Source organism: Haemaphysalis longicornis, unplaced genomic scaffold (assembly GCF_048455015.1).
Source record: "Haemaphysalis longicornis isolate Haplotype H1 unplaced genomic scaffold, Haemaphysalis longicornis Haplotype H1 scaffold_6, whole genome shotgun sequence".
NCBI classification, from domain to species: Eukaryota; Metazoa; Arthropoda; class Arachnida; order Ixodida; family Ixodidae; genus Haemaphysalis; species Haemaphysalis longicornis.
The window spans coordinates 88,404,475-88,431,052 of record NW_027526407.1 but is presented as its reverse complement, the minus strand read 5'-3'; the positions used below and the strand labels follow the sequence as shown (position 1 = coordinate 88,431,052).

The 26,578-nt window shown below is 46.2% G+C and overlaps 1 protein-coding gene across 1 annotated transcript; it reads left to right on the top strand.

Annotated features, from left to right (window-relative positions):
* Positions 1-9,647: 9,647 nt before the first annotated feature.
* On the top strand, positions 9,648-26,331 carry LOC144143129 (uncharacterized). Its single transcript, XM_077674935.1, has 5 exons — positions 9,648-10,035; positions 12,996-13,659; positions 19,961-20,026; positions 23,454-23,543; positions 26,224-26,331. Exons 1-5 carry the CDS (start codon positions 9,683-9,685, stop codon positions 26,329-26,331), a joined length of 1,281 nt encoding a protein of 426 aa, XP_077531061.1. The 5' UTR covers positions 9,648-9,682.
* The last annotated feature ends 247 nt before the right edge of the window (positions 26,332-26,578 follow it).

Below are 26,578 nucleotides of genomic sequence, written 5' to 3'. Positions count from 1 at the left end.
AAAAAAAAATACCAGAGAGTCATGGCACACACCCCACACACATGTGGGCAACAATGTGCATTATATATTACGCGTTTCTTCCTCTTTCTTTAAACTTAGGTCTACCTTAAGAGGTTAAGACGTGACCAAATTAGGCATTTGGTTATGCTGAGTGAGACACGTTTCTGGACAAGGTGATTCATGCCGGATTTGAAAATGATATATATGAAAATGACACACAAAATGCCACATGACTGACGCAAACTCACAACTGCTTAATTTTACCGAAACATTCCCCCTAAATACTCTTGCGCATCCATAGAAACGTATTTTAAATAATACGTAAAATTAGCAACTCGATACAGTTGAATAAGTGTTTATTCCTCCTCCTGAGTATAACCAACGACGGTCCAAAAATGGTATTTATTTTAGAAAAGGTACGGGAAGGACACGATCACACAGACGCTTGCGGGTGTAAAATACGTGTCCGGTAATGTATGGGCGATAGCGCACGGGTCGTGTGCACTGTAAATGTTTTTGTTTGTTTCTTCTTTCTATAAGGACACAGCGCAATTTTACAAGGGTGTGGAATTTGCACGCGTATGCACAGTTCTTGTCGCTTCTTACCCGTTTCGCGTACTAAACTTTTATCCTTTAAATAATCACCACGCCACCTTCAAAAAGCACCCTTCGACGTTCCCGAAACGGCAGACGACTGCACTCAACAATAAGGAAAGTGCAATGTGTGGAAGCAATGTTTATAACACGTTTCGCACTCAAACGGTGACCACAACGAAGATGTTTCGTGGAATTAAACCAGCGCATAAACCCGCAACGGCCGCTGATTATTGCGTTTCTAGAGGAAACGAGGACGCAGAGGTTACTATGTCATTGCTTACTGCCAAACGAGCACACATATTGGTTGTTTTGTCGTGTGCAGCACGCGCCTTGCGCCGCACGCAACGTGAAAAAGCAGACGACGCGAGAGCGCCGTCCACACTAGGAGCGGTTCGTACCGCCGCCGCCAGGGGCCGACTGTGTTCGCGCTCGGGGCGAATAGCAGGGGAGCAACTCATTGTACGTCTCCGCGTGCGCATTGTACGCTCTGCGTTCCACAGCAGCCACTGCCCCTTTGTTCGTCTTGGCGGCAACAAAAGCCGACCCAACCCTCGTTTTCGCTGAGGAGAGGGAGGAGGTCTAGGGGAAACTAGAGGGGGCAGTTGCTAACATGCGCATTGAGTGGAGGGATTTTGAACACGTGCCAGTTTATTTTGAGAGCGGGTCTTGGAAACAGGCAAAACGCGTTCGGGTTGTTCCGTGGTCCACCCGTTCTTGCATCAATCGTTGCATCAATCGTTGGCTTTTCATTGTACCATGACAAGTGACAGTCTTTGATTCTCGCAATTTCTGGGAAAGTAAAGCCGCCAGAAAGATGCACACGAACATGTTTATGTATTTTAGCGAATGAACTGCATATGTTTCTGCACAAATGCGGTTCCCAACAACAGAGTTTGTTGTTTATGGTGGGTGGCCTGTTTTTATGAGCTCACCTGCTGCCGTCAGCAATTGTTAGGCTCCCGCAACACGCCGGCAAATTGAACAAAGCATGTTAGCCAGCAGTCTTCTAAGCCTTGCAGCAAGATAATAGGCGTCATAGATAATAGCTATATGTCATATTTTCGGGGAAAATCAAAAGTATCGAAGCTGCAAGCTGCAAAAGTATCAAGGTCCAAAACCTTAGTGCCGCTTCGCTTGATTCTAACTGCAGATATCGAAGCATTTCAGATGAAGAGCACAGTATCGCAGCTTAGGTAACGCAATAAACCATTCATCGGGTAAAGTTCGTTTTTTTAAATAGCGAGATATCGGCGAGCGTGATCGCTAGCACAGCTTCATGTTGTCTGATATTCAGTGGTGCCGGCCCACTCCCATTTTCGATACATCGTGTAACCTAAATAATATTGTGCCTGTAAAAGCGCTCACTGCACAGCCTGAATCGTGATACTCGCTTCTCAAGCGTTAATAAACGAAAGGATACCAGCAATGGAAGCACGGGAGAACATACTCGTACGACGACAAATTCGCATGCAGCATTTATTTCAAATAATTTCAGCCTTAGCAAATATATTATGTACGGACCGATGCAAATACATTGTGCACAAATACAAACATGTAAAGACAAATAAACTGACCCCCTCCCTGCTTCCCTTATACAGGCGCTCATGCATAGGTGAAGTAGTGGTGGGACATTTTTTTCCTACTTTGAAGTTGGGACATGTTTTCCGGCACCATTTGTTCCGGGGCTATCAGTTCCGGGGCCAGTAGCTCCGGGATTATTTGTGCCGGGACCATATCGCCCGCACATCGTGCGTATGGTCTTCTGCTTAGCAGTTACACAGGAAAAAAACAAACACGCCTCAAGTTTAACGTACACTGCGATGACGTACACAGCAAACACCCCACGAGATTAGCGTTGCGCATCCTATAGCAGTTTTTTTCGCAATAAGGCGGGTGTTCGCGAACCACTTCCGTGCGGCCGGAGCCATGCACAGCGGATTGCGTATAACGCGGCTCTTTTTACGCCGCACCAGGCACCCTGAAACAAATTTAACGTTCTCTCGCATTTAGCAACATATGCCTGCGTTTATCTTTAATAAAGTAATTGTTTCTAGTAGAGCTACGGGCTTTTGGGCCTCTATTGATGCTGGCGCGCATGTTGGTATGAAGGGCGGATCACAGTCTGGTACGCCATGATGATTAATATGATGATTATGATGATGATGATTAGAAGCCCTCCATCTGTATCGGGACGTCCGTTGCCACCAACCAACTTGCCTGTCTTACTCTACTCATTAAACCTACCCTTTATTACCCTAACGGGTTAGCCCTCCGCCTACCGGTTTTAAACTCGCTTCTCCTATTGCCGTTTTCCGCAGCGCCACCTGTATGGGCTGGAAAGAGCGGATAGCGTTGAGCCGCTGAGCCAAAGAAAGCGAGTTAGATTCCCGCAATGGTGGTTGCATTTCAAATGAAGGAGAAGAGCGAACACGCCGGAGTGTCGCCGTTTAAATGCACGCGAAGAAGTGTGATTGATTGATTGATTGTAGGGTTTAACGCGCCGACGCAACGCAGGCGATGAGGCGCGCCGTAGTGGAGGGCTCCGGATTAATTTTGACCACCTGGGGATCTTTAACGTGCGCCGAAATCTCGTACACACGGGCGTTTTGGCTTTTCGCCTCCATCAGAAAAGCGGCCGCCGCGGCCGGGAATCGAAGAGAAAGAAGTGTGAAGTCCGTCACTGCGGAGCATCCCATATTCCAAATTTAGCGTTCTGGTTGTGAAGCCTAAAAAAGATGAGAGAAATGAAAGCTTTTGTGTGCTTCTTTTATTGAGTCCGCACTGCGAATACAAAAAAAAACGGCATCAAGGCAAGAAAAGACCTTAACCCGGTACCGAGGCATGCTTTGCAGCGGCCGTGATCTTTCGGCTCCCACAAGAAGATCTTCTCTTGCTGCTGTTTTCTTTTTCTGCTGTTTTATCGAAAGTGTAAAAAAAGAACAAGTGCCAGTTGAAATAGGCATGCCTCAGGTTATCATGAGCCGCTGCAGCCCAAATCACCTGGAATATGATGGAAGCGAAAAGCCGAAGTGTAATCCTTAAGCGCTACTATTCTGACGGGTAATTTGCTTCTTACTGAAGTCCTACACCACTTAATTCTAATTTATACATGGGGGTTTAATTTGTTTAACAGCACAGAGGAGCTCTTAGTGGGTAAGAAATATTTCCGCAACAATATTGCGCGTCAAAGCAGCGTCCGCGAATATGAGCTACTGTGGATCGTGGCTCATTGGTGACCCGGCAGCTCACATTCTTCACTTTAGTGAAAAAGACCGTCACTATACATCGAAGTTTTCAAAAGAATGGCGTCAATGAGCAAATGAATAATTCAAACAACATTTATAAGAAAAGTAATTAAATAATAGAGGATCCAGGAACAATCCTCAGTAAATTAACGCAGAAAAAAGTGTTCACGAAATATGCAGATTCATGGCTCTGCGTTAAATTACCACGAAAAGGGCACAGATGCCGTCTTCATAAAAATAGATCCCTGAATTCATGACCAAAAACCAATCAATACAACGGGATCGAGGAACCACCTTTAATAGGCAATTACTGGAGTAGTCGTTTCATAGAAATAATTGCACATATAACCATGCGTGAAAAAGAAAGTAATACGAACAAGTAAAATCTGTAATTGATATCAACGGCTCACTATGTTGTGTTGCTTCAGCCTATCACAGGCACACCTAAATCTCTTCCTGTACCGAAATCGCCCTCCACTGGAATATGCGGGTGCCTAAATGTCCATGAACTGATATGTTCCTGCACAGATAAGTCTTGTAAAAATAAGTTCAAATGAATGTGCTTTTCTATTCCTTACTTGCCGCAGAATTTGGATTCCGTTCCGGCGAGTGCACTATGCCATACTACCTAGCAACGCCACCGCACCCAACTTTTACAGTGCTCATCTCTTGCAGTGTGCTGTTTTGTCGCGTGCTGTTTCGTCGCCGTGCTGTTTTGTCGCCGTGCTCTTCTGTCGCGTGCTGTTTTAACGCCGTGCTGTTTTGGCGCCGTGCTCTTCTGTCGTGTGCGGTTTTGTCGCTGTGCGCTCTTGTCGCTGTGCTGTTTTGACGCGTGCTGTTTTGACGCGTGCCCTTTTGACGCCGCGCTGTTATGTCGGTGCTATTCTGTCGCGTGCCCTTTCGTCCCGTGCTGTTCTGTCGGTATACCAGCGCACCGACGCTATGCAGGCGATGAGGCGCGCCGTAGTGGAGGGCTCCGGATTAAATTAGACATGGAAATCTTTAACATGCGCCGAAATCTCGAACACACCGGCGTTTTCGCTTTTCGCTTCCATCGAAAGAGCGGCCGCCGCGGCCGGGAATCAAACCCGCATCCTTGGGCTCAGCGGCACAACGCCACAGCCACTGAGCCACCACGGCGGGATTCTGCTTATTTGAAAGTTGTGTTACTTCGAAGCGTTTTGCTGTCCCCATGGAGTTCGTATTAATAGTAGTCAACTGTATTGCGCAATTGCAATTCAAAGCGCTTTTGTAACTCATTTCGTAACATCATTTTCATTGCTATCTAACAACTTCACCGTCTAATCAGCTGAGCAGGACTGATGGTCAGTTTTTATAGGAAGATTTGGTTTTTTGCTACCAACTGTGCGCATCGCTGCGGAAGTTGTTCGTTATGGCTTTCTGCGTTTTTAAAGCGAAGCTTCCGGAAGGTTCAAATATTCCAGCAAATATTCAACAAATAAACAAAAGTTTTTGGCCATGCCGCATAACCATCCGCTGGGCTAAAATAACGCAGAATTGCGAACAAGAACACTTGTAATAAATAGGTTCGAATCAAGAGGTCAGAGGGTCGCGTGCGGCCATGGGGCAGCGTGTTTAAGACCCCTGCTCCAGAGAAATAGATCAAAAGCCCGGCGGACCGGGAACGACTAGCGGGGCTCAGGCCGCGGTTGGGGTCAAGAAGACGGCGTAGGCCACGTGTGAAGTCTGCATGCAGACTTTACTGCAGGATCAATACATTTTTTCCCCAATGAAATCGGAGATACCAAAAAAGAATAAAACGTGATGGAGGAACGATTCTCAACAAATAATTACACAAAAAATCGTATCAAGGAATTCGAGTTCATTTCACAAGAGAAAAGTGCATTTCACAAGAAAAAGTAGCGCATCTGTCTCGTCCTTCTTCGTTTTTCTGTCCTCGTTTGTAGCGCTCATTTTTGATTGATGATTGTAGGGTTTAACGCGCCGACGCAACGCAGGCGATGAGGCGCGCCGTAGTGGAGGGCTCCGGATTAATTTTGACCACCTGGGGATCTTTAACGTGCGCCGAAATCTCGTACACACGGGCGTTTTTGCTTTTCGCCTCCATCAGAAAAGCGGCCGCCGCGGCCGGGAAACGAACCCGCGACCTCGTGCTCAGCAGCGCTCATTTTTCCTTAAGCAATGAACCAACTAGCCCAACAGCATATTTTACTCATTTATATGAGGCTGTGTCTATATGCGGTCCGACAGTATTATAAGCCCTTCGCTAAAGCGACGCCCACCGGCGTTGCTTTGATGAAAAAGTCTGGCACTGCATCGCTTTCCAATAAAGTAACGTTAGTTAAACGACTCTAACACAACCTAACGAATTAAAAAAAAGTTAGGACACCGAAAACTAACCTAAGCTGTGAACATTATAACCATATCTGAAAATGCAAAAGAAAAAGGAGAGAGAAAACCGACGACTCCTGCGTTATAAGGCTGAATGTACTTTTTCCAGGACCAGTCCTCTTAGCGGCTGCCACGGCGAACTAAAATTAGCAGTAAGGCACCCTTCCCCTTAAAGTCTTGCTTTCCGAGAACCTGTGCACAAAATATTCCTGTCCCGCAGTGCCACGCACCCCCCCCCCCCCCCCCATACCTTTGACATAAATGTCACGGTAGCAAGGCGCTCTTTCCCGTGACTAACCTAAAGTGGAAGAAGCGCCCCTTTTTCCTAACTTTTGTACATTTTCCTTACTCCCTGACTGATAGCTGAGCGCTCGCAGCATGGTCATTCGCAAAAGTCTTTGCCCCTTTCTTTTGAAAGTGTATTGTGCACTTACGAACACACCACGACATGTGGAAAAAGAATAAATAAAGACGTGCAGAGCTAGAAAGCATACCTGCTACCAAAGCAGTAAGCTGAGGGGCACCCCTTTTGTTCATTTTATAAAGCGCGAAGAATACGCGGTGGAGGCAAAAAGATTTCTGCCCAAACTATCCTCCTCTCCCGCCCGCCCCACCGAGTCACTAGATCCAACGAGTCATAAGATCCAAAGGGTCAGTACATCCATCCGAGTCATTAGATCCAACGCGTCACTAGATCCAACAGGTCAGTAGATCCAACCGAGTCACTAGATCCAACGCGTCACTAGATCCACCGAGTCAGTAGATCCACGAATGGATGTAATGACTCGTTGGATCTAGTGACGCGTTGGATCTGGTGACTCGGAATCTAATTGGGTCACGAGATTGGGTCACTGTGAAGGTGAGCAGACGGTTTGTGAGGGCCTCGAGTGGCGCGAGCGCAAGACCAGATGGTAGCCGAGGGGGTAAATACGCCTGTGCCGCCGCCGCAACAGTCGCTAAGTCTGAACTGTAACTACTGGAGAAGGGGTTACACACTGGTTGGCGGTTGTGCTAGGTATGCATTATACATTGGTTAGCGGGTTATGCAGGAGTGGATCACAAGGTTGGGGCTGTCGGGGGGAGAGGTGGGAGGGGAAAAAAGTAATAATAATAAAAAAAATTAAATAAGGAAAAAAAAAGAAAAAAAAACCGGAACATCAAAAGAAAATTAATAACAAAAGAGGTTAAGCAGCTGAGCCGCAAAACACCTGAGTTTGTCATTTCGTGGCCCCAAATGTCACCACAAACTCTTTAATCTCCTAAAACGACCCCTTTTGATGCTGGGTCATACCACAGTGTCTCATGCATCTGTTGCACCTGATGACCTGGCCTGATGTTCACGATTTGTCCACTTTGACGCCAAATGTACCGTGAGTGCTCGTTCAAACAGATTTGGGGTATTACACATCTCCTTCCGTTTAACTTATGTTTGGGGGCATTGATTCAACGTCGATAAAGTTACCTTTGCAAGTTTAATAAACTGTTACAACAGTGTACCAAATGACAAATGTTTTCGAAATGTGTACAAATATTTCCTCAGAAACACCTGAAATGAAAACAATTCGGCCTCAACGCCATCGTTGATGTTCCCGAGATAATGTTTTTGCAAAGAACTCCTGAGAAGTTATAACGGAAACAAAACATTGCGCCACGATATATCTGAACAGAGCATAGTTTTCTAAAGGACCTAGCCTACGGTACGGAATTACCCCACCTTATATTGTAACTTCTATGCAGAAATACTTTGTATCGGCTACAACATTTCATTGTCACTTAGAAAACGAAGTAATGCACCGTTTCAGAAAAGAATAAACCCCATTTTTAAGAGAAAGGTGGTCAAAACGCGAAGGTTTCTCCCGTACAACCTCAGCGAAATTCACTAGAAAATAAACTGCTTCGAGGGTGTCCGAATGGCGTAATCGAATAGACATCGTCTTCATAACGCGACGGACCCACGTTTCATTGTTACAACGGGAAGCATATTTTTCTTGAAGCGCTTGTTGTGAGAGCCATTTTGTAGGGTGGCTTTTCTTTAGTGACTTTTAAGTGTAACAATTTGGACTTTGCACTTTGCATTTGACTTTGAACGCATTGGCTTTCTACCAGAGAAAGCTTAGAGTTTCGACCATCATTAACTTCACCCGAGATCATCATCATCGTCAGAGAAAGTGGGCTTTCTGCGGTGCGTGTTGGTGTGGGCGGTAGCCATAATGAGGCAAAAATACTTCGCTTTAAAAATCTCGGATAATCATCATAAGAATAATCATTCACTAGCGTAAAACGGCAAATACGCTTCATGTTTCAGACTGTAGACCGAGATTATAGCCTGGCGGTATGAGCTGCGTATGACCCTTGTTATATTTGCCTCTTTAATATTTTATTGAATTGCCGTGAGCACTAGTAAGCGGCTATTGACAAATACGAGGGACAATTCGTTCTTTGGGACAGCAGATTACTTGCCTTCTGTGTGTCGATAATTTATTAACACAGAGGACCTAAGCCCTAAATTGAAGGCTTTTTCTCTATGGTCTTCCCGTAATTCTTACCACGGTGATTGCACGTAAACCTTCAGGCTATATCACATCAATGACGGCACATCTGCTAAAAGCTATGTCACCGTGCCCTTTACCGTCACTTCGCGATGCATCTGCTACCAAATTTCTGTTTCAACCAGCTGTCGGAAATATAGATATTCGTGGCTGTTCATCTTCGTGCTCACGGCGAAGTTTGCGTAAAAGTAACACCAAACAAAGAAGTGGAGGAAAAAGCGAAATGTTTGGTAAGCTATCTTACCTCACGCCGTGGACCTGATGCTAGCTATATTGCGGAACCGGCAATAAAAAACATGGACCGCAAACTCTTCCTTTATTACCCGTTTAGAAAGCAAAACAATTCCTGCTGTCTGAAAACGCTGCATGGTTATGGAAGCAGTAGTGTTAGCAGTCAGAAACATGAGCTTTACTTTCGCCAATTTTACAGCTATATGCCGCTTCAATAAAGTTTCGCCGCGGTTGTAATGTGTTCATTGGTTGATTGATTTTAGGGTTTGACTCGCAGGCGCAACGCAGGTGATGAGGCGCGCCGTAGTGGAGGGCTCAGGATTAATTTTGACCACCTGGGGATCTTTAACGTGCGTCGAAGTCTCGTACACACGGGCGTTTTTGCTTTTCGCCTCCATCAGAAAAGCGCCCGCCGCGGCCGGGAATCGAACCCGCGACCTCGTGCTCAGCAGCGCAACGAATTAGCCACTGAGCCACCGTGGCGGGTTCTAACTTTTTCATAGCTACGCATTTTCCCAAACAGTGAAGCAACCAAAACTTTCTTGTTTGTTAATCCTCACTGTGCCCCAACGAAAACGACCCCGTGCGTCTGTTGTATAAAGGGTCTCATTTTTTTCTCTTCTGGTATCTGCAGTTACAGCCTGGGATTGCCCCCAAGAGGAGTCCGGGGCCGCTGAAAGTGCAGGCATGCCTTACTGGATCTTTGGCCGAAAGGTGCGAGATATCCGAATCCGCACCAAGGAGGGCAGGCACAGGCCTTCCAAGTGTCACTCACTCATGGCACGGAGCTTCAGGTTCCACTCGTGGCTGTGTCGCCTCTGCGGATGCTTCTTCATCAAGAACCTGTACGGTCGCAAAGACCGGCTGAGCCCGAAGGTGGTCTGGAAGAGCTGGTACACAATCTACGCCACTGGCTGCCTCGCCTTCATCATGTGGCTCGACATAGGCCCGCTGATTATCAATGGTCGGGAGGCGGTTCGGAAGCGGGACAAGCTTCACATATCCCTCCGGGTCTTCATGGATGCTATCCTCCTCATCAGGTACGTTCCTCCATCATCATCATCATCATCATCATCATCATCATCATTATCACCACCATAATCAGCCTGCCTCTGTCCACTGCAGGACGAAAGCCTCTCCCAAAGATCTCCAGCTACGCCCATCGAGTTCTATCCGAGTCCATGCTGAGTCCATCCCGAGTCCATGCCCCCTCACTCACATATTTCCCCCCAATTTAAAGCGAAGAACCGAGGCAGATATCCACCATGTTCTGAAACTAGGGCTGGGCGATTGATCAATTAAGGCTTCAGTCCCGATTAATTTTTTTAGCGGGTTAATCGGTTGAAGTCACGTGAGCGGAAGGAAACAAGACTGTAATGTTGAAATTGTGGGCAAGCGCGTCGAGGATCATATTCGGATTCACATAACGTGCCCTCCGTCAGAACAGGAAATGAACCAAGTATTTTCAGATATGATAGCGATTAAAAACGGAAGCTGATACAAAGGCCATACGCGGATATGGCTGCTCTTAACAAAAATATACGCGGCATACAAAAAAACGGCGAGCAGTCAAGCACACGGTTTTAACGTTGTGTAAACTACCTCTGGCGCAAGTATACCACTTTTACTCGATGCTTCCCGCAATGCCGCAATCACGGCGGGGGCTGATCATCTTGCGTGTTCAAGAAATAATGAGAATGACTGAAGAAGTGATAAGCGTTTCGCCAGAATCAGCGCCATGATGGTGACTGCTTACCTCATCTGGAATGTCTGTGAACAGGACGAGAAGCATATGGATAATATTTTATTATTATAATATTATGATTGTACCTAAAATAATGTTGTTTATGAATTTTCTTCACAAAACGATGCATCCCATTAAATGATCAATTACCCGAATAAAGCCTGCCGGTTAATTTGGTTAAACGTTTTAACCGGCGTCCTGCCCTACCCAAAATACATTGTTCCTACACAGTAAATATCCAAGGTAATAAGCGCGATTTATGAGACCCTTCCAGTGTAGCAATGACTTAACTCGACAAAAGTCCTGAAGGCTTTCTCGCCCCCGCTACACGTAGGTTCGCACAAGTTATGACTAGGTAAATATAGGTTGTATTCACTGGCGAGGTACGCCAGCAAGCATCCATGTGACTACGCCGTCACTGGTTACGTCGGGCTCCGCGCGATGGCGGTACTTGTCCGTGCTAAGCACACAGCGTGTGTTGGACGTTCCCAACTCTACCCCGCCGAACGCGCAGTAATGCCTCGACTCCAACGTGAGTTCTATTAATAACATCTCTGTTGACACCACCGTTGAGATTCGGGTTGAAACGAAGCAGAAGACGCACGTCGGTGTTTTTTTTTCTGTAGCGTGCGGCTGCAGTTGCACACGCAGCGCCGTGACGCTTCGGCCATGTCCGTGGCCGTTTCCAGTGTTGCCTACCGAAGAAATTGACCGCTAAACTTTCCGGTGAATATCATCTACGGCTGAACAGAGTATGAGGACGAAGAACTCAGATGGGACACTGCCAGCCTTACGGTGTTCTTTTGTCTGTTCTTGACCTTCGTTTTACAGCACAGATGTCTATAACTCCGGAAACACTTAGTCTGCGGAAACAGAGTGACGTAGGCAGTAATCGCACGCGAGCGCAGTGCCAGTTTCGGCACCCACTGAGATCCCCTGGATCGTAAACCATGCGCCACACCTACAGCGTATAGCAAAGTTCATAAAAAATCAAAAAAATTCTAGGTTTATTATATTTTAATATAAGATGGTGTATATTTCTCTGAATAAATGTATTCCCGGTAAGGCATCTGCGTTTTAGAGGTGAAGCCAACTTTACGGTAATCGTTGTAAGCGTGGTCTTCACAAGATGGCTTCCCCACATAAATAGTTGCACAGTAAAGCACGTCTATCGTCGGAGGGAAGTCATTACAGAAAGTGGCTCTAACTCGTGTTGTATTGAAACTGTCCGAAAAAGAATCATCTGTTCATTAGCACATTAAGACGACTCTAACAGTATGCCGAGTTTATTTGACTTTTCAAAGTTACAAATTTCACAGTAAATTTGTAAGTATTGTGGAATTCTCGCCTGCTGTCGATACATGTGCTTCTACGGGAGGGAAGCCGACAGCCCTTTCTTTGTCCACTGGAATAAAAGCCTGGTTCGTCAAAGTTTTATTCAGGTAATTAACCAGGAAGTACGCTCAATGGCAACTTACAAACGTGTTTTGATTCGTGCACCCCTTGGGCTACCACCCGGTGAAAGAATATTGTCGCTCCCGTTGAGGCTCGGCATTACAGTTTTCTGGGCATCGTTGTTCACAGAGCGGAAGTGCATTGTAGTTGTATGCCTACATTTGGCTTATACTTCGGCCACCAGCCGGGAATCAGTTCGACCTCTATACCTACACCCCGGAATGAGCATCCACTTGTTTGAAAAAAAATCAATCTCTTTTGCGTAGTTTCAGCAAACTTCAGGAAATCCTGCCAGGTGGGCTTACCTTGTGACATAAATTATGACCTGTGCCTGGTAGACAGTTTTACTCCATGAGCACGCGCAACAAAAAAGTAGTCTGCTGTTGACACGGATAAAACTTAAAGGATGAACATTGCGTGAGCGACCAATAGGAACGCTAGACTTATGGCTGCGACTATGAACACAGGTGGCCGAACCAATCGTATTTATTCCCATATACAATACCAACAACTGCGTGCAGAATGAAAACAAAATACACAATTATAATATGACGTCCCGGAGCAGTTGCTTACTTTGTTACTTTGCAAGGACTGAATAAACGTTCGGTTCTTTTTTTTTGCACAAAAGTTGCTAAAAAGCGGCTGAAAAGTTGCTAAAAACGTCCAATTATGTTTTAGTATAATTCCCAGAACGGGTGAGATAGTCTAAAAGAAACAATATGAGGTTTCTGGCAATCTCTTTTCGCAAGGTTACGGTACGCTGAACTAAGTTGTTTTTTGTTTTTTTTTTTCTTTTTTCAGGATGATAATAAATTTCTTCTGCATGTCTATCGGCTCATCCAAACTGGTAGCCTTCTACCTCCGAGCATCAACCTTTGAGAGGCACATACGTATGGCGTCTTGTGACTGCTGCGCCCCGAGGCGGTTCCTATGGTCCGACGTTCAACGAGGTTGCGTTTGCTTCTTCTACTGCATGGTATTCACACTGACGGCCCGTGATCTGACCTCTACCAAAGGCAGCGTCTTGTCGCAGGCCTCCATGTGGACCAAGATCGTGTTCACAATGTTCTTCTACTTCGTCTACGACAGCGTGCACGCCGTCTCCTTGAGGGCTTCAAGTCAGGTGCTTGCGGAGTACATCGGAAGCCAACTGCGTGTCCTGCGAGAGTGCGTGAATATCCAGGGAACTGGTCGCTTCCGGTGCGTTGACCTCCCGGAACGCTTAGAAGCTGTTCGGCTCAACCTTTCCACGATTCGCCAGTTGAAAGAAGAGATAAACGACGTCTGGCGGTGGCCGCTGGTCGTGTCCAGCGTGTGCGTGCTGCTGGTACTCTGCTCCTGCATGTATGAAGTGTGCCGAGAAGAGTTCGTCCTTCTGAACCGCATAAGCACTGTCCTGTACGCCGCCTACATCACGTACGAGTTCATGAAACTGGCCTTCGTCAGCCAAAACTTGATTAATATGGTAAGTACAATAGACGGCTAAACATTTACGTGGACTGTAAAAGGCTATCTTGTAAGTCCTGTAAGGACACAGTTGAAATTTATTTTGTCCTGAATTGTCTTTTCAGTGTTAATCGACCAGATTTAGGGGAAATCTCTAAGGTGAAGTACGTTTCTGCGAAGGAAAGTTTGACATCCACCTCGATGCAGCCATACGGCTACAAAGGAAAGCTAAACAGCCTATTTAGACACTTCGCAGTTGAAGGAATCCTGGGCCGAGAGGAATTTTTCTTCAACTGCGAAGTTTCTGAGAAAGCCGTATAGCTTTCCTTTGTAGCTGTATCGCTGCATTGGGGCAGGCGTCAAACTTTCATTCTGTATTTTTAGTGGTCAAAGTTAGAGTTTTTCTGAACATATCACTAATGATTCTGATAATCTGCCAAAATTGTGCAACAAGTTCTTTGCGTGCAGTTTCGCTTACATGACGTCCTGCTGTACTGACACGTCTGCAATGGCGAGGGAATATGAGTACAGATTTATCACTGAGTAGAGGCAATAAAACTTTCAAACGTCTTTCATCTTGCTGACATCACACATGAATTCATTAAACCCTGTTGCCATGCACGATATTTTCATTCTAGTAGCTCTTCTAATCATCTAGAAACGTAGGGCGTTCGCGGGGAAAAGCAGCGTTGGTACATTTGCCGAAGTAGTTGCGGCAAATTCAGGCGCTTGTCTTTTTTTGGTAACATTTACAATGGCTACACGAAGTAATGATGGACTGCCAAAGAAAATACAGCTGATGGCATGATAATTGCAACAATTTTCTAGGGATGTGTACCTAATTTTGTAAAGATGTATTAACCCGCCAATCTCAGTATATGTGGCCAGACACCTCCTGTTAGTGGTCTGGAATTTTATTACTCAATCGTTTTTTTTTTTAGAAACGTATTAAAGATGGTCGATAATCTACAATGCGCAAGCCATGTTCATAGCTTTTCCGACACATTTGCCTACTATTTTAGCAACAGAAGTGCATTTTAAAGCTCCGCTTTCTTCACACCGTCAAATAACCCAGCCAATTTGCCAACTATGGCATAAAAACACAATGTTAAGTCCACCGGGCTAAATTTAACGAACTTAGCGTACTTTTATTATGTACAAAAAGTGAAGTATTGGTCAAACTTTTCTAGGCAATGGCGAAAGTGCATAATCGGCGAAAATGTCGAACTTACCTCTTGAGAGAGAGGCTGAAATGTTTTATACCGCAAAGCTGGACAAAACACTTTTGTTTCCTATTGCCATAAAATAATTTTGTCAGAGTTAAGCGTTAAGCTTATTCTCTGAATCCTTCGTGGCGCAGAAACCTATGCCTTGGCCTGGAAAATTTTGAAAAAAACTGTACGTGAACAAGCAAAAAGTCGAAATTAAAATATGTGAAAACCAATATTTTGAACGCTTAGATAGCATTAAAGCACGTTTCGAAAGTGAGACTTTTTCGTGAGATTTCTAAAGTGAGAATGTTAAGTTTTCTTCACTGTGACTCCTACGATTAGGAAGTTTTGATGCGCTATTGCTCCCACCGGAATATTTCCGCTGACCCCACAGTAAGCCCAGGGTTGTTGGCCCGTATGACGTCATTCTCGCTCATACCACGTCACTGTGACGCAAAATTTGATAGTTTTTAAATACGTCTTGCTTTTTTTTGTTAAAAAAGCGCGCGTATGAATGACAGGCACATGGAAACGAAGGTTGCAGTCGCGACCTGTCCCGGCCAGTTTTAAACAGGCAGTTAGTATTGTAAAGCAATCTGTTTTACGTGGAATTTATTGTCTGTAATAATCCGCGCAACCAACCACAGAAAAACTGTCCATTACTGGATTGAGCGAGCACCCCTTGAAAATATCGAACTACAAAACCGCTAGGAAAGACGGGCCCTGCACCCACGACCTAAACTGAAAAAACTAAGGCCCTTCCACTCAATTTGAAAGCTATCGGAAGTGCTGAGCAGTGATTCGCCATAATGGGCTATAGCGCCATCATCCGCTCACGGCTTCCACTCCATGCAATTCCAATTTCCCACTTTCGCAGTGCTAGGGCGCCACCTGCCTGAAACTACGCCAGCGGGAGTTCTGTTCCCTTTGTGCTTTTCTCCCCGCACGTGCCGGCGCTGCACTGCCAAATTTTGCGTTTACTATCGTAAAAACCAACCCAACGGGCGTCCTGAACTAACGGAACGCAGGCGCTGCCGGTTAATTCCGTATATTTTCCCTCAAATCTACCTATAGTTTTCTTTGCGCTACACTACGGGAAGATGTATGACAAGCGCCAGCGTTTCACGAGTTTTCGAACGCTGATGACTATATAAACCACTTACCTTTCGAAGCCTCTGGGGTACGCCGCGAACAACAGCGTTACCCCGGGACGCCGCCTTGGTGTATACTTGGGTCGGGCGAGTGAGCTAGGACGACAAGGCGGCGCCTAAAGTGTTCTGCACTTAAAACAATGACTGCTCACGGGAGCTATTCGAGTGTCAGCGATGGGTTAGGTTAGTAATCCGACATGTGTCTCTTTGCTTCGCTGCAGATAATGTTCGAGGACGATTGCATCACCCCCCCCCCCCCCCCTGCCAGCTGACGTCTTTTATTTTCTTAATTAGGTGTCCGATTTGGAATTTCGAAGACTGTGCAAAGTATTTGGCAAAATAATACCTTTTCTACGTTCAATTGAAACAGGCTTCCCCAATGGACCTAATGAGGCCATGCCGGAAAGCCTGCCATTCCATATTTCCCGGCCGTCAAGAGCAATTGCAGCTCAGTGATTGCGCAATCGCTTTTTATTCCGCAACCCTGTCTGACCCACCGCCTCTGCGCAGTGAATTGAGGGGCGGGTCGCGTGACACGAGTGTTTAAAACGTAGCCTATTCGTGCGAGCATCTATTCTTGCGACCGACGTGAGCGGCAAAAATGACACTCCCTCAGATGGCGTCGTTGCCAAGGCTTTCCGCCCAACAAACTCCGTCTGTTGCCGACCGGAAGTGGCTGGAGCACTAATCAATAGCATCAAGCGTTGTGTTCCGTGGCTCTTCCATCACTCTTCTCCGCTTTCATCCTCGCGCATTCCCCTGAATCACCGTTTTTCAGTCACTCCTATAATTCACGAAACGCCGTCCCGCTGTCATGAAAAGGGCATCTCGACAACAACAAGGTCACTCTATTTATTCCCTTCGTTTCATTATTTGGGGCAAAGCACCTTAAGGCCGAGGCTTGTCCGGCGTCCGGCGACCGTGCTCACGGCACAGCACCATGTAAATCGAAACATCTGTGAACAAACTTTTCACAAAAGGTTAACAAGAACAAAATAAAAGTTTCACAAAAGGTTAAAAAGAGAGAGAAAGGGAAAGAGAGAGAGGGCTCCTGGAGAGCCGGGCTGCGCATGCGCGAGAAGCATTGGATTGCTTTCTATTGGATTGCATTGGATTGAATAGCATTTGGATTTGGATTGAATTGGATTGGATTGAAAGAAATTGGATTGGATTGGAATAAATTGAATTGGATCGGATTGAATTGGAAATCGTTTTAGCAGCAGTAAGCACTCCCACGGGTGATTTACGATAAGAACGATCCCCAGTTCTTCGCCCACCCGTCCTAATTCACTTCGTGGAGATTCGTGAATTTTTATTAACGTGAATTGCTCAGACGCTACACTGCCAGCACTTTCCGTAATACTTGGCGGCTCCCGCATTATAGAATTGGAAGTCTCAAACATGACGTTTCTGCCGCTTGCTGGCTTCGAACTATGAACTTCTCAGTCCTCAAGCGAGCACGCTATCCACTTACCAGTGAATGTGGGATCCTTTCAGTGGGTAATAAGTTGGTCTTGACGCCTGCGTGTCTTACGTTGTTGGGGGCACCGAGGTTGCTAGGATGCACTGCTACCTCGAAGATGAAGGCGTAATTTGGCATGTCGCCTGAAAAAGGGGCTTGGTGCTGCTGTAAACACCATCGTTGCAAGTTATGCTGCTCGACGAAAGTTGCCGTGGGCGCGGCGGTTGCTCTGACGCATTGCATGCTGGGAGATAAGCAAGTGATTTGCCTGAATAGAGTGCATTTCAATATAACTTGATTGTCGAGCGAGAACACCATTCTATGTGCAACATAAGTCAATCTGGCTTCTAACCCCCTTGGTCAGAGAGAGAGAGAGAACAATCTTTAACGAAAACTGGCGATGTCAGCCGAGCTAAGATGCCTGGCTTGCTACGCCAGATGAATGCGATGACGATGATTATTATAATGGTGGAGAGGAGTACATATGATTTTAACTAATTACAAAGTCTTATCAAGACTTGTGTCTTTTAGGTACGCCAATAAGGCTTTCGTTACGCGAGCGGCACGTTTGGAAGAATTCCAAGGACCTCATACGTCCCTCAGTTCGAGTCCTACGGAGAGCGGCCGGCACAGGGACACTGCAATAGACACTCTTTGTGTAGTAAAGCGCGCACAGTCACACAATGAGGTGTTGCAGATCTTCACGCAAACCACACTGCGGGCACATAGGCGAGGTGGACTGGTTGATTTTGTAGCAGTAGTAGCGCGTGTAGGCGACGTTCAACCGCATGAGATGCAGTACTACTTCATCATGCTTGCGTAGTCCAGGTGGCATCTTAAAATTACAATGCGGGTCGATTGAGTAGAGGGGCGCGTAATGACGAGATGCGTCTGCCCAAAGCAATCGCTGCATGCTCCATGCCACACTGGATGCAAAGGCTTAAGCATCTTTGCGAGAAAATGGCACCGGTATTTTTGATGCACGTTGGTCATGCGCTGTGGATGCTGCAACGTCCGCCTTCACATTTCCAGTTATCCCGTGATGGGCAGGGAGCCACTGAATTGCTATTTGATGGTGCGCTTGCAGAGCTTGAGGATGCAAAGCTTGTACACAAAGCACAAGCTGACCTTTGGGGAAAGACGTCATACATTGCAGTGCAGCCCGAGAGTCCGTGAAGATGGCCCACACGCGTGCTGGCTACTCGATGATGTGAGCCAAGGCCATCCGCAGAGCTGCACGTTCGGTAGCCGTAGATGATGTTTTGTGGCTGAGCATGGCACTGAGAGGGGTGCGCGACGATGGTATCCGCACTGCGACAGTGGGTGATGTGGATTACACCGATCCATCAGTGTGCAGATGTTTATGACCTCCGTATGTGTTGTAGATATTCAAGAGCAAAAACCCGTAGAGCGGCAGGTGTAACATGCTCCTTCAGTGTAATGCCGGGCACCATGGTCACTATTTCCATGGGCGGCAACATCTGGGGCGGGTGGATATGACGTGCTGGTGTCTGGTAACGCTGCGTCAGGAAGTCGCACACTTCAGTGACCGAAATTGGCGCTAAAGGGTGGTCACAATGCCTTGCCACAATCTGCAGTCGCACGCGTAGAAGCTCCTGCGCGCCAAGAGCCAAAGGTGACAGACGTCGGCATTCCGTCAGTGTTCGAACAGTAGAGGTAGTTTTCGGAACACCATTGCAAGTCCTCAAAATCTGTGCTTGCATGGACTCAAGAGCCTTGATAGTTTCTTTAGAAAGAGAGACCAAAATGGCGATGCTGTAGCGTATGAGGCCAACGCAGAGCGCCTCGTAGAGCTGGAGGACAGAGTTAACGGAGCAACCGCCGGAGTTTCCGGAGAGCATACTGAATATGCGGGCTATTCATGTAAGCTTCTACTTGAGATGGCGGGCATGAGGTGACCAGGTGAGTGACCTGTCGAATGTCACCTCCAGAAACCTAGAGCTGGAAAGGTATGGGGTGACATTGCCGCCAACAGTGAGCCGGCACTGCGTGAGGTCCCGCTTGGTAAAAGCCAACACAGCACATTTGCTTGCCGAAATAGGTGTTAGAAGGTAATGAAATAATAAAGGCATATTGGGCTGGAAAAAAAGCATTACAAGGCCACGGATAGAAAAAAGAAGGAACAGCAGGGAGAATGCGCTTATAAGGAATCGCCGCGGGTCACCAGACCACCCCACCAGGGATTGCCCTAAGCTGTTTAAGTGGCATGTGCTATCGTGATTAGTGTGGTCATATGCTACATGTATCCTACACAATGGCCTAGCGGCAATTTCCTAACAGTTTGTGTTTTCTTTCCCCTGGAAAACTTCATGATTAAACAGAAAAAAGTGGTGCCATACAAATACCTGGAAACGGATATGAGAGATAGTTTATTGAAAAACTGCCTAAACCAATAGCATGAGCAACACAATCTGAAAAACTTTTTAATGATCAACGAGTGACTGCCTTTCCCTAAAATCTCTTTACTTTACACAGGCTAAAGCTGTGAAGGACACGTGCAAGACGGTTCGGTCTATTGAGGATTCGTACTTCAGACACCAAGTGAGTATATTCAAAATCGAAACAGCAATAGGTAATTGTTGTTTTAGTAATCACGTACGCAAGCAATGGCGCCGGCCCCTTTGAAGTGCGGCGCATTTACTAGCGGACCCACTGATCACTTTGTTGGTATCCTTGGTATTCTTGGCATTCTTGGTATTTTTGGTATTCTTCGCTTTGTTGGTATCCTTGGTAAACTCAGTGCGAGCGCATGAATTGCTGGAGACACGCACAGAAAGTGTAGAAATCAATTTGCGGTATAACCAGGCTAATAATGAATCAAACTCCCCTTCGTCTATAGATGATGATGGTTGAAACGCTCAACTCTCTCGTGAGGAATTCTTCCGCTGTCGTCGAGGTTGTAGCGGTTAACAGAGTTTTGGTGACGGGACGGTCGTCATCAATGAGACGAAGCAAGCTTCACTTTAAATTATAACTGCTTCTACAGTGTCGGCATGGCGCAATCGCAGAGACGTCAGCTTCATAACGCTAGGGACCCCATTTTGATTCCGACCACTGGGGGTGTTTTTTTTCTTGGGCCCTTGGTGTGCCTTGGCTTATCATAATCATCATCGTTTTGTGCAACTTACTGTGTAAAGTTTACTTTCCTGCAATGCGTCTTTGTGACGGGATGGTCGCCATCAGTGCGGCACAGAAAGCTTCGCTTTAAAAACCAGGTGCCTAACGAGGGTAATGGGTGCAGTATACAAAGACTTGGCCAGTCGTGGCGGTGCTTGAACTTGAAACGATGCCTATGTCCGAATTATATGCCGAAGCAATTTTATTGGTGAAGGAAGATACTTGCAGCTTGTGCACATGCATAGATTTTTAAAAGTCAGCCGAACCCTGTTTGTCTTTCTCCGCGCGACTTATACGGTCCAAAGTAACAATGCGTGTACGAGGGCGTAGCAACGCCATGGTCGCCTAGTTGGCGGCGGATTAAGAAACGGGAAACACCATGGCGGCGCTTCTACTCCTGTGGCTCAGAAAACAGGGAAAACAAAGGGGGCAGGGTTAGTTGGTGGTGCTTATCATCGGCTGAAGTCGGGAGTAGCGCCGAAAGGTCTTATCTTCGGACACTTAACTACGATGACCCGAATGAAAACAATCCCCTCAGTTCACGTAGATGAACGTCATCTTGAGCCAACAAACAGCGGCGCTAATCCTTACGCAACATTTAAGTGTCACTCGGCAAACACTCCAAAATAATGAGAAGCTACATAAATGACTGAAAAGAAGAGTATTGAACCGTTGCGTTCTGCCCGTGATGACATATGGAACGCAAACTGGGCGCATAACTAAACAACTTGAAAGCAAACTCAGGTCGGCTCAGTGGGCCATGGTTATAAGTATGATAAGAGTAACATTGATCATCATCATCATCATCATCACCAGCCTATTTACGCCCACTGCAGGGCAAAGGCCTCTCCCATTTATCCCCAATTACCCCGGTCCTGTGCTAACTGCGACATATTTATCCCCTCAAACTTCATGATCTCCTCTCCCCATCTAACTTTCTGCCGCCCCCTGCAACGCTTGCCTTCTCTAACATTAATGTAGAGGAAACGAGCTTCCTGCATTAGAGAACAAACTCTAGTAGGATATATCATAGTTCAAATAAAGAAAAAAAAACATGGCCGCGTATCTGCTCCTTTCGTTGCAAATGCCGTTAAAAGACGATAGTCTTTATCGACTTTTGCGAAGTAAATGCCTCCCTTCGCTTTCCCGCTCACTCCTCATGTTGTTCCTCTTGCGTCGTGCTCCTCCCAAGGTAAAGACGCCAAAGGTTTGCTTAAACAATTTTAAATTTCCCGCGTTCCACTGCACTAAACCGGGTGTCTCGATGTGAAGGCTGCCGTGCGGCGAAGACGCGCGTTAATCGAGGCGCCCTACTTCAACGTTTATAGAACCGCGTTTCCCTACTCCACGTGCGTTGCAAGCAGAACGTGGAACCTATCTAGTGGAACCTTGCGTAACTGTTGCCGGTTGATTGCTTCAAGTGGCGCCATAAGCTATAGTGGCGCGGGCGACAGCAGGCGACGGCGGAGTCAATTCTTTTTCTGCAGTTGATGAAGTATTTAATTTCGCAAAAGTCAAGCATGCTTGATTTTTTTATAAAGGAACACTGCAAATATCACTTCTGTATTGATTTGTTGTCTCATATTTGTGTAATGTCTTGTTCTTCTTCAACAATGTTGACAAGTATGAACATTACACCGGAGATAGACGGGTAGATTTATCTGTGACTATATAATACTATTGCGCAGGCATTGTTTTGCTTTGGCCGGGTGGCTGAATCGAGTCACAGACAGACAGACGGACAGACATACAGACATACAGACAGACCAAAATTTCTGGGTTTAAGTAGCCCAAGAAAGACTATCGTCTTTAAAAGAAATCGACTTGGGCTAGCCACGTCGTTAGGGAACACGATAATCGATTCTCCAGCACTGTAATAGAGTGGACACCAAGAGGCTGGTCTAGAAGAAAGGGAATGCCAATAACTCGATGGAGAGACGAAATAAGGAATATCGGAGGCAAATAATGGAGTCGAGCCGGCCAGCCGGGACAGGAGCGGTTGGAGGTGGATGGGAGAAACATTCGTCCGGCCATGGGCTTAGTAGGCTGTTATTGATGATCACGGTAACATTTTAGGCCCAGTTTCTAAATTAATTACTTGGTGTCATGACTTCTCAAAAAATCCTCATGCTTCAGCGTGTGTTGAAAATTACAAGCGGGTCGTCTCCCTAACCGAAGGGCATAGCTCACAATTTCTTTTTAATGAATGCGAATATGCACTTTCCCCGCAGCCACTCGCTGCAATAAAATAGCTGGTCTAGAGTCGATACTACAATTAATGCGTAAAGGTACTTTCCAGGATTTACCCACAGCTTTCATTCCTGAGGAAGACCTGTCTCAGGTCGAAACGTTGGAAATAAAGTCTCCGAAGAGCGTACTTCTACTTTGTGCGTATTCCTGCAGCAACTAAGGACTCCACTTCACGGCTTTTTCTCTCTCTCTCTCTCTCTCTCTCTATATATATATATATATATATATATATATATATATATATATATAAAGAGAGGGAGAGAAGCGCCTATCTCTATTGAAAATAGAAGGCTCGTTGCATAAACCCTCCCCCCCCCCCGCAACCGGATACTATGAGTAATGAATTTCCCAGAGCATCAACCCACTGCCGTTGTAATTATTTGTGACTTCAGAGCACAGACCAAAGAACCCGTATGGACGTGCCTGAACATGGTGCTGAGCGTGTCAAGCCTAGCACTTACCTGTCAGTTAATTGTATAGCATGAGGGAATTTATTACCACAGAACGTTTTAACTGCAGGGCTTCGTAGCCTAAAATACACGGAGCGGACAACATTCAAGGCTTCGGGTGATTTTGTTATATCATTGCTTGTTCTTTACAGATACGGCATCTTTATGACACCATTGATCCCGAAGATATGGCACTGAAAGGAGCTGACTTTTTCAAGCTGGACGTGTCTCTTCTAGTTTCGGTAAAGGTCACTATACTAAAACATTTTTGCAGTGACGTAAAATAAATACCACCAGAATGCACTTGCGCACACAGTTTTTTTTTTTTTCAAATTACAACTCTACTTTGACATTCTGCTAGTGTAATATGCTATACACGTGCGACCAGAATTTTCCAACTACAAATGCCGCATATATATATTGCACGACCAACAGAGGTAAAAGTGTACTTACTTGCTGGCCAGCCAATATCCCGTTTTTTTTAGGCGAAAAGCATGCAGCGAAAAAATTAACCCATTTCCTGCAACTGTAAAATCTAAAGCAGGAGAGCTGTGGTTCTTTTGTGTCCCCTGGAACGTCAAAATGCGCCCGCCCAAGAACGACAGCGCCGTCGCTGCGCAAATTCTGTTTTTCTCGCAGAAGAATAAGCACCGAGCGAGCGAACGAATGAGCGAGCGAGCGAAATCATCAGCGTTAAAAGGGCCCTGTAACACTTACCATCGACTACTCGGAATGTATTTTGAGGTTAAGTCCATTGTCCCCGCAATCTCCTCCCGCAAGAATTATGAGAATCCGTTCACTATCACTGAAATCATCGCGCGTAATTGTTCCCTCTCAACACGACCGCTGACAACGCGACGATAGCTGCACGCTCTCTACCGGAGAAGGGGGCGGCTCGCAGCGTTCTCTTCGGCGGCTTTCGATATATCAAAAGCCGGGGATTTTTCTCCCGTTCTCCGTAACTTTGAAGGATCTATTTCCGGTCTGGTGCCACAAAAAAGCGGGCATAGCTGCCTGCTCGCAAGCACGCGCTCAGGCTGGTGGGGCGTTTTTGAAGCGATGAACGCTTGTTGTTGAGTGGTCCAGTTTAAAGGGTAGTATTGAGTTCGTCACTCAAACGTTGCGCGAACTCAAAACACAAAAAAAAAAACGCTAAAACTGCGCGTACAGGTTCAGGCATAGAAGAGGTTGGTAAACAGCGCCGACGACGGCGGATCGTCACGGGAAATGCGATAAATAAGCCGCGTAGCTGACCCGCGACAGCCAATAGGACAGCCATGGCCTAAATGATGTCATTTAGGCCATGCCAGGGGTGCATAAAGAGGAAAATTGAAGAGAGCGCAGTTGCTTTTTCCGCGTCTTTCACAGCGATTTTTGCGCTCACCGCTTCACATGCACGTGTAATATTTGGCTGAGGTATACCTAGCAGTGTAATCTAAACGTCGCACAGGCTTCCTTGCACTGCTCAATGAGTGTTGCTGGGTTCCTTTAAGAACGGCAATAGCTCATGTGATGTATCAATCCGCCGAGGCGACGGGACCAGGGCTTAAACGCGCGGGCGTTTTGTAAGGGGATTGAGGTTAATGTGTGGCATTGCCTACTTTTTTCACCTATTTTCTTTTTTTTGCGTTGGAGTAATTTATAACTAGATTAAGACTGACAAATCATGAAAATGACTCGTTTCACTTTCAAAATACTCGCAATAAGACACTCTTTGCGCCAAGCGGAGAAACAGTTGATGTGGGGACGAGGTGCAGGGGCGACATCTGTTATCTCTAACAGGAAAAAAAGTATTTTGTGCCTAATAAGTTTTTTTTTATGCCCGCCCTAAGCAGCGATAGCATTAAACCAAGAGTATAAAACATAGGTATATTAGTCCTGTTTGGTAAGATGACACGTCATCACCCCGCTACAAAGGGGAAACCAACAGCAATCATCATCATCATCGTTGTCGTTCTTAAGTTGTATTGAAGTATACACGTCAGCGGCAGAAGATTCCCTATGCTCTCGCTCCCTTAGTGGGAGTAAAAGGAACCCGCCTCGGTGAGACCACTGCGCCCTCTACCGGTGGGTCTGAAAACCGGTTTCTGCGTGGGCGCCAGCTTGACGCACGAGCTACAGCAGACTTGCGAAGAGGTTCGACTTATGACAGCGCCACTGTTGACATTTTACAAACACCTCTGCTGTTGACAAATAAACGTGGAAAATATCCCCGCTGTGGCAAGAACTCAGGAACACTCCCTTTACCAGAAAACGTAAAATATAGATGAGCTGTAATCTTTCTTTAGGAGCTCTTACTATACGTAGCTCCGCAGCCACTGGAGACTGAGGGCCATGGTTTAATTGGCGTATTGATGAGAGGTTGTGGCCATTACTACGCCAGGGTGACCAATCGTGATTCAGGTCGACTCAGCGAGCGAGCAATGGGACGGAAGACGATAGATGCAACGTTAAGGCACAAGAATAGGGCGGAGCGGGCCAGGGAACAAGCGCGTGTTAAGGACATATTAGTAGAAATTAAGAAGGAAGAAATGGGTGTGGGCAGGGCATGTAATGCGTAGGCAAGATAACCGTTGGTCATTACGGGTAACAGAGTGGATCCTTAGAGAAGGCAATCGCGGCAGGGGTCGGCAGAAAGTTAGATGGGCAGATGAGGTCAAGCAGTTTGCGGGGATAAATTGGTCGCAGTTAGCACAGGACCGGGTTAATTGGAGATTAATGGAAGAGGCCTTTCCGCTGCAGTTGGCGTAGATAGGCTGGTGATGATGATGATGATGATGACCATAAGTAGCATTTTGTTTCAACGCTGCGAAAATGTTCTTTTCGGTGTCTTTAGCCCTTCACCTTAGTTAGGCCGCCTGCACCCCTTTTTAAATATTTTGCTCTCAAAGTGACGGCACTTGCCTGTGACTTTTTTTGCAGATGGCGGCCTCGGTGATAACCTACACCGTTATTCTACAGCAGACAAGTGAAACAATGAACCAATCACGCAACGAAACAAGCACTGGGATCTTTTACCTGGTGTCCTAAGTGTAGACATGACCGCATCGGTTTTGTTAAGGTGTACGTGCACTCACTATGAATATGACGGATCGCGCCCAAGTCTTCTGGCTCATGCAGAAATTGAATTATTTAGATTTTTCATTCGTCCAGCGCAATGTCTCGAAGCAGTGCTGTTGATTCTGTAGCTGCGTGAAGAACCACTATTCTTTTGGGGCTGCTAATCTGTGGCATCAGTTTTTTTTTTAATCCTATAACCATGCCTGGCGGATAAACA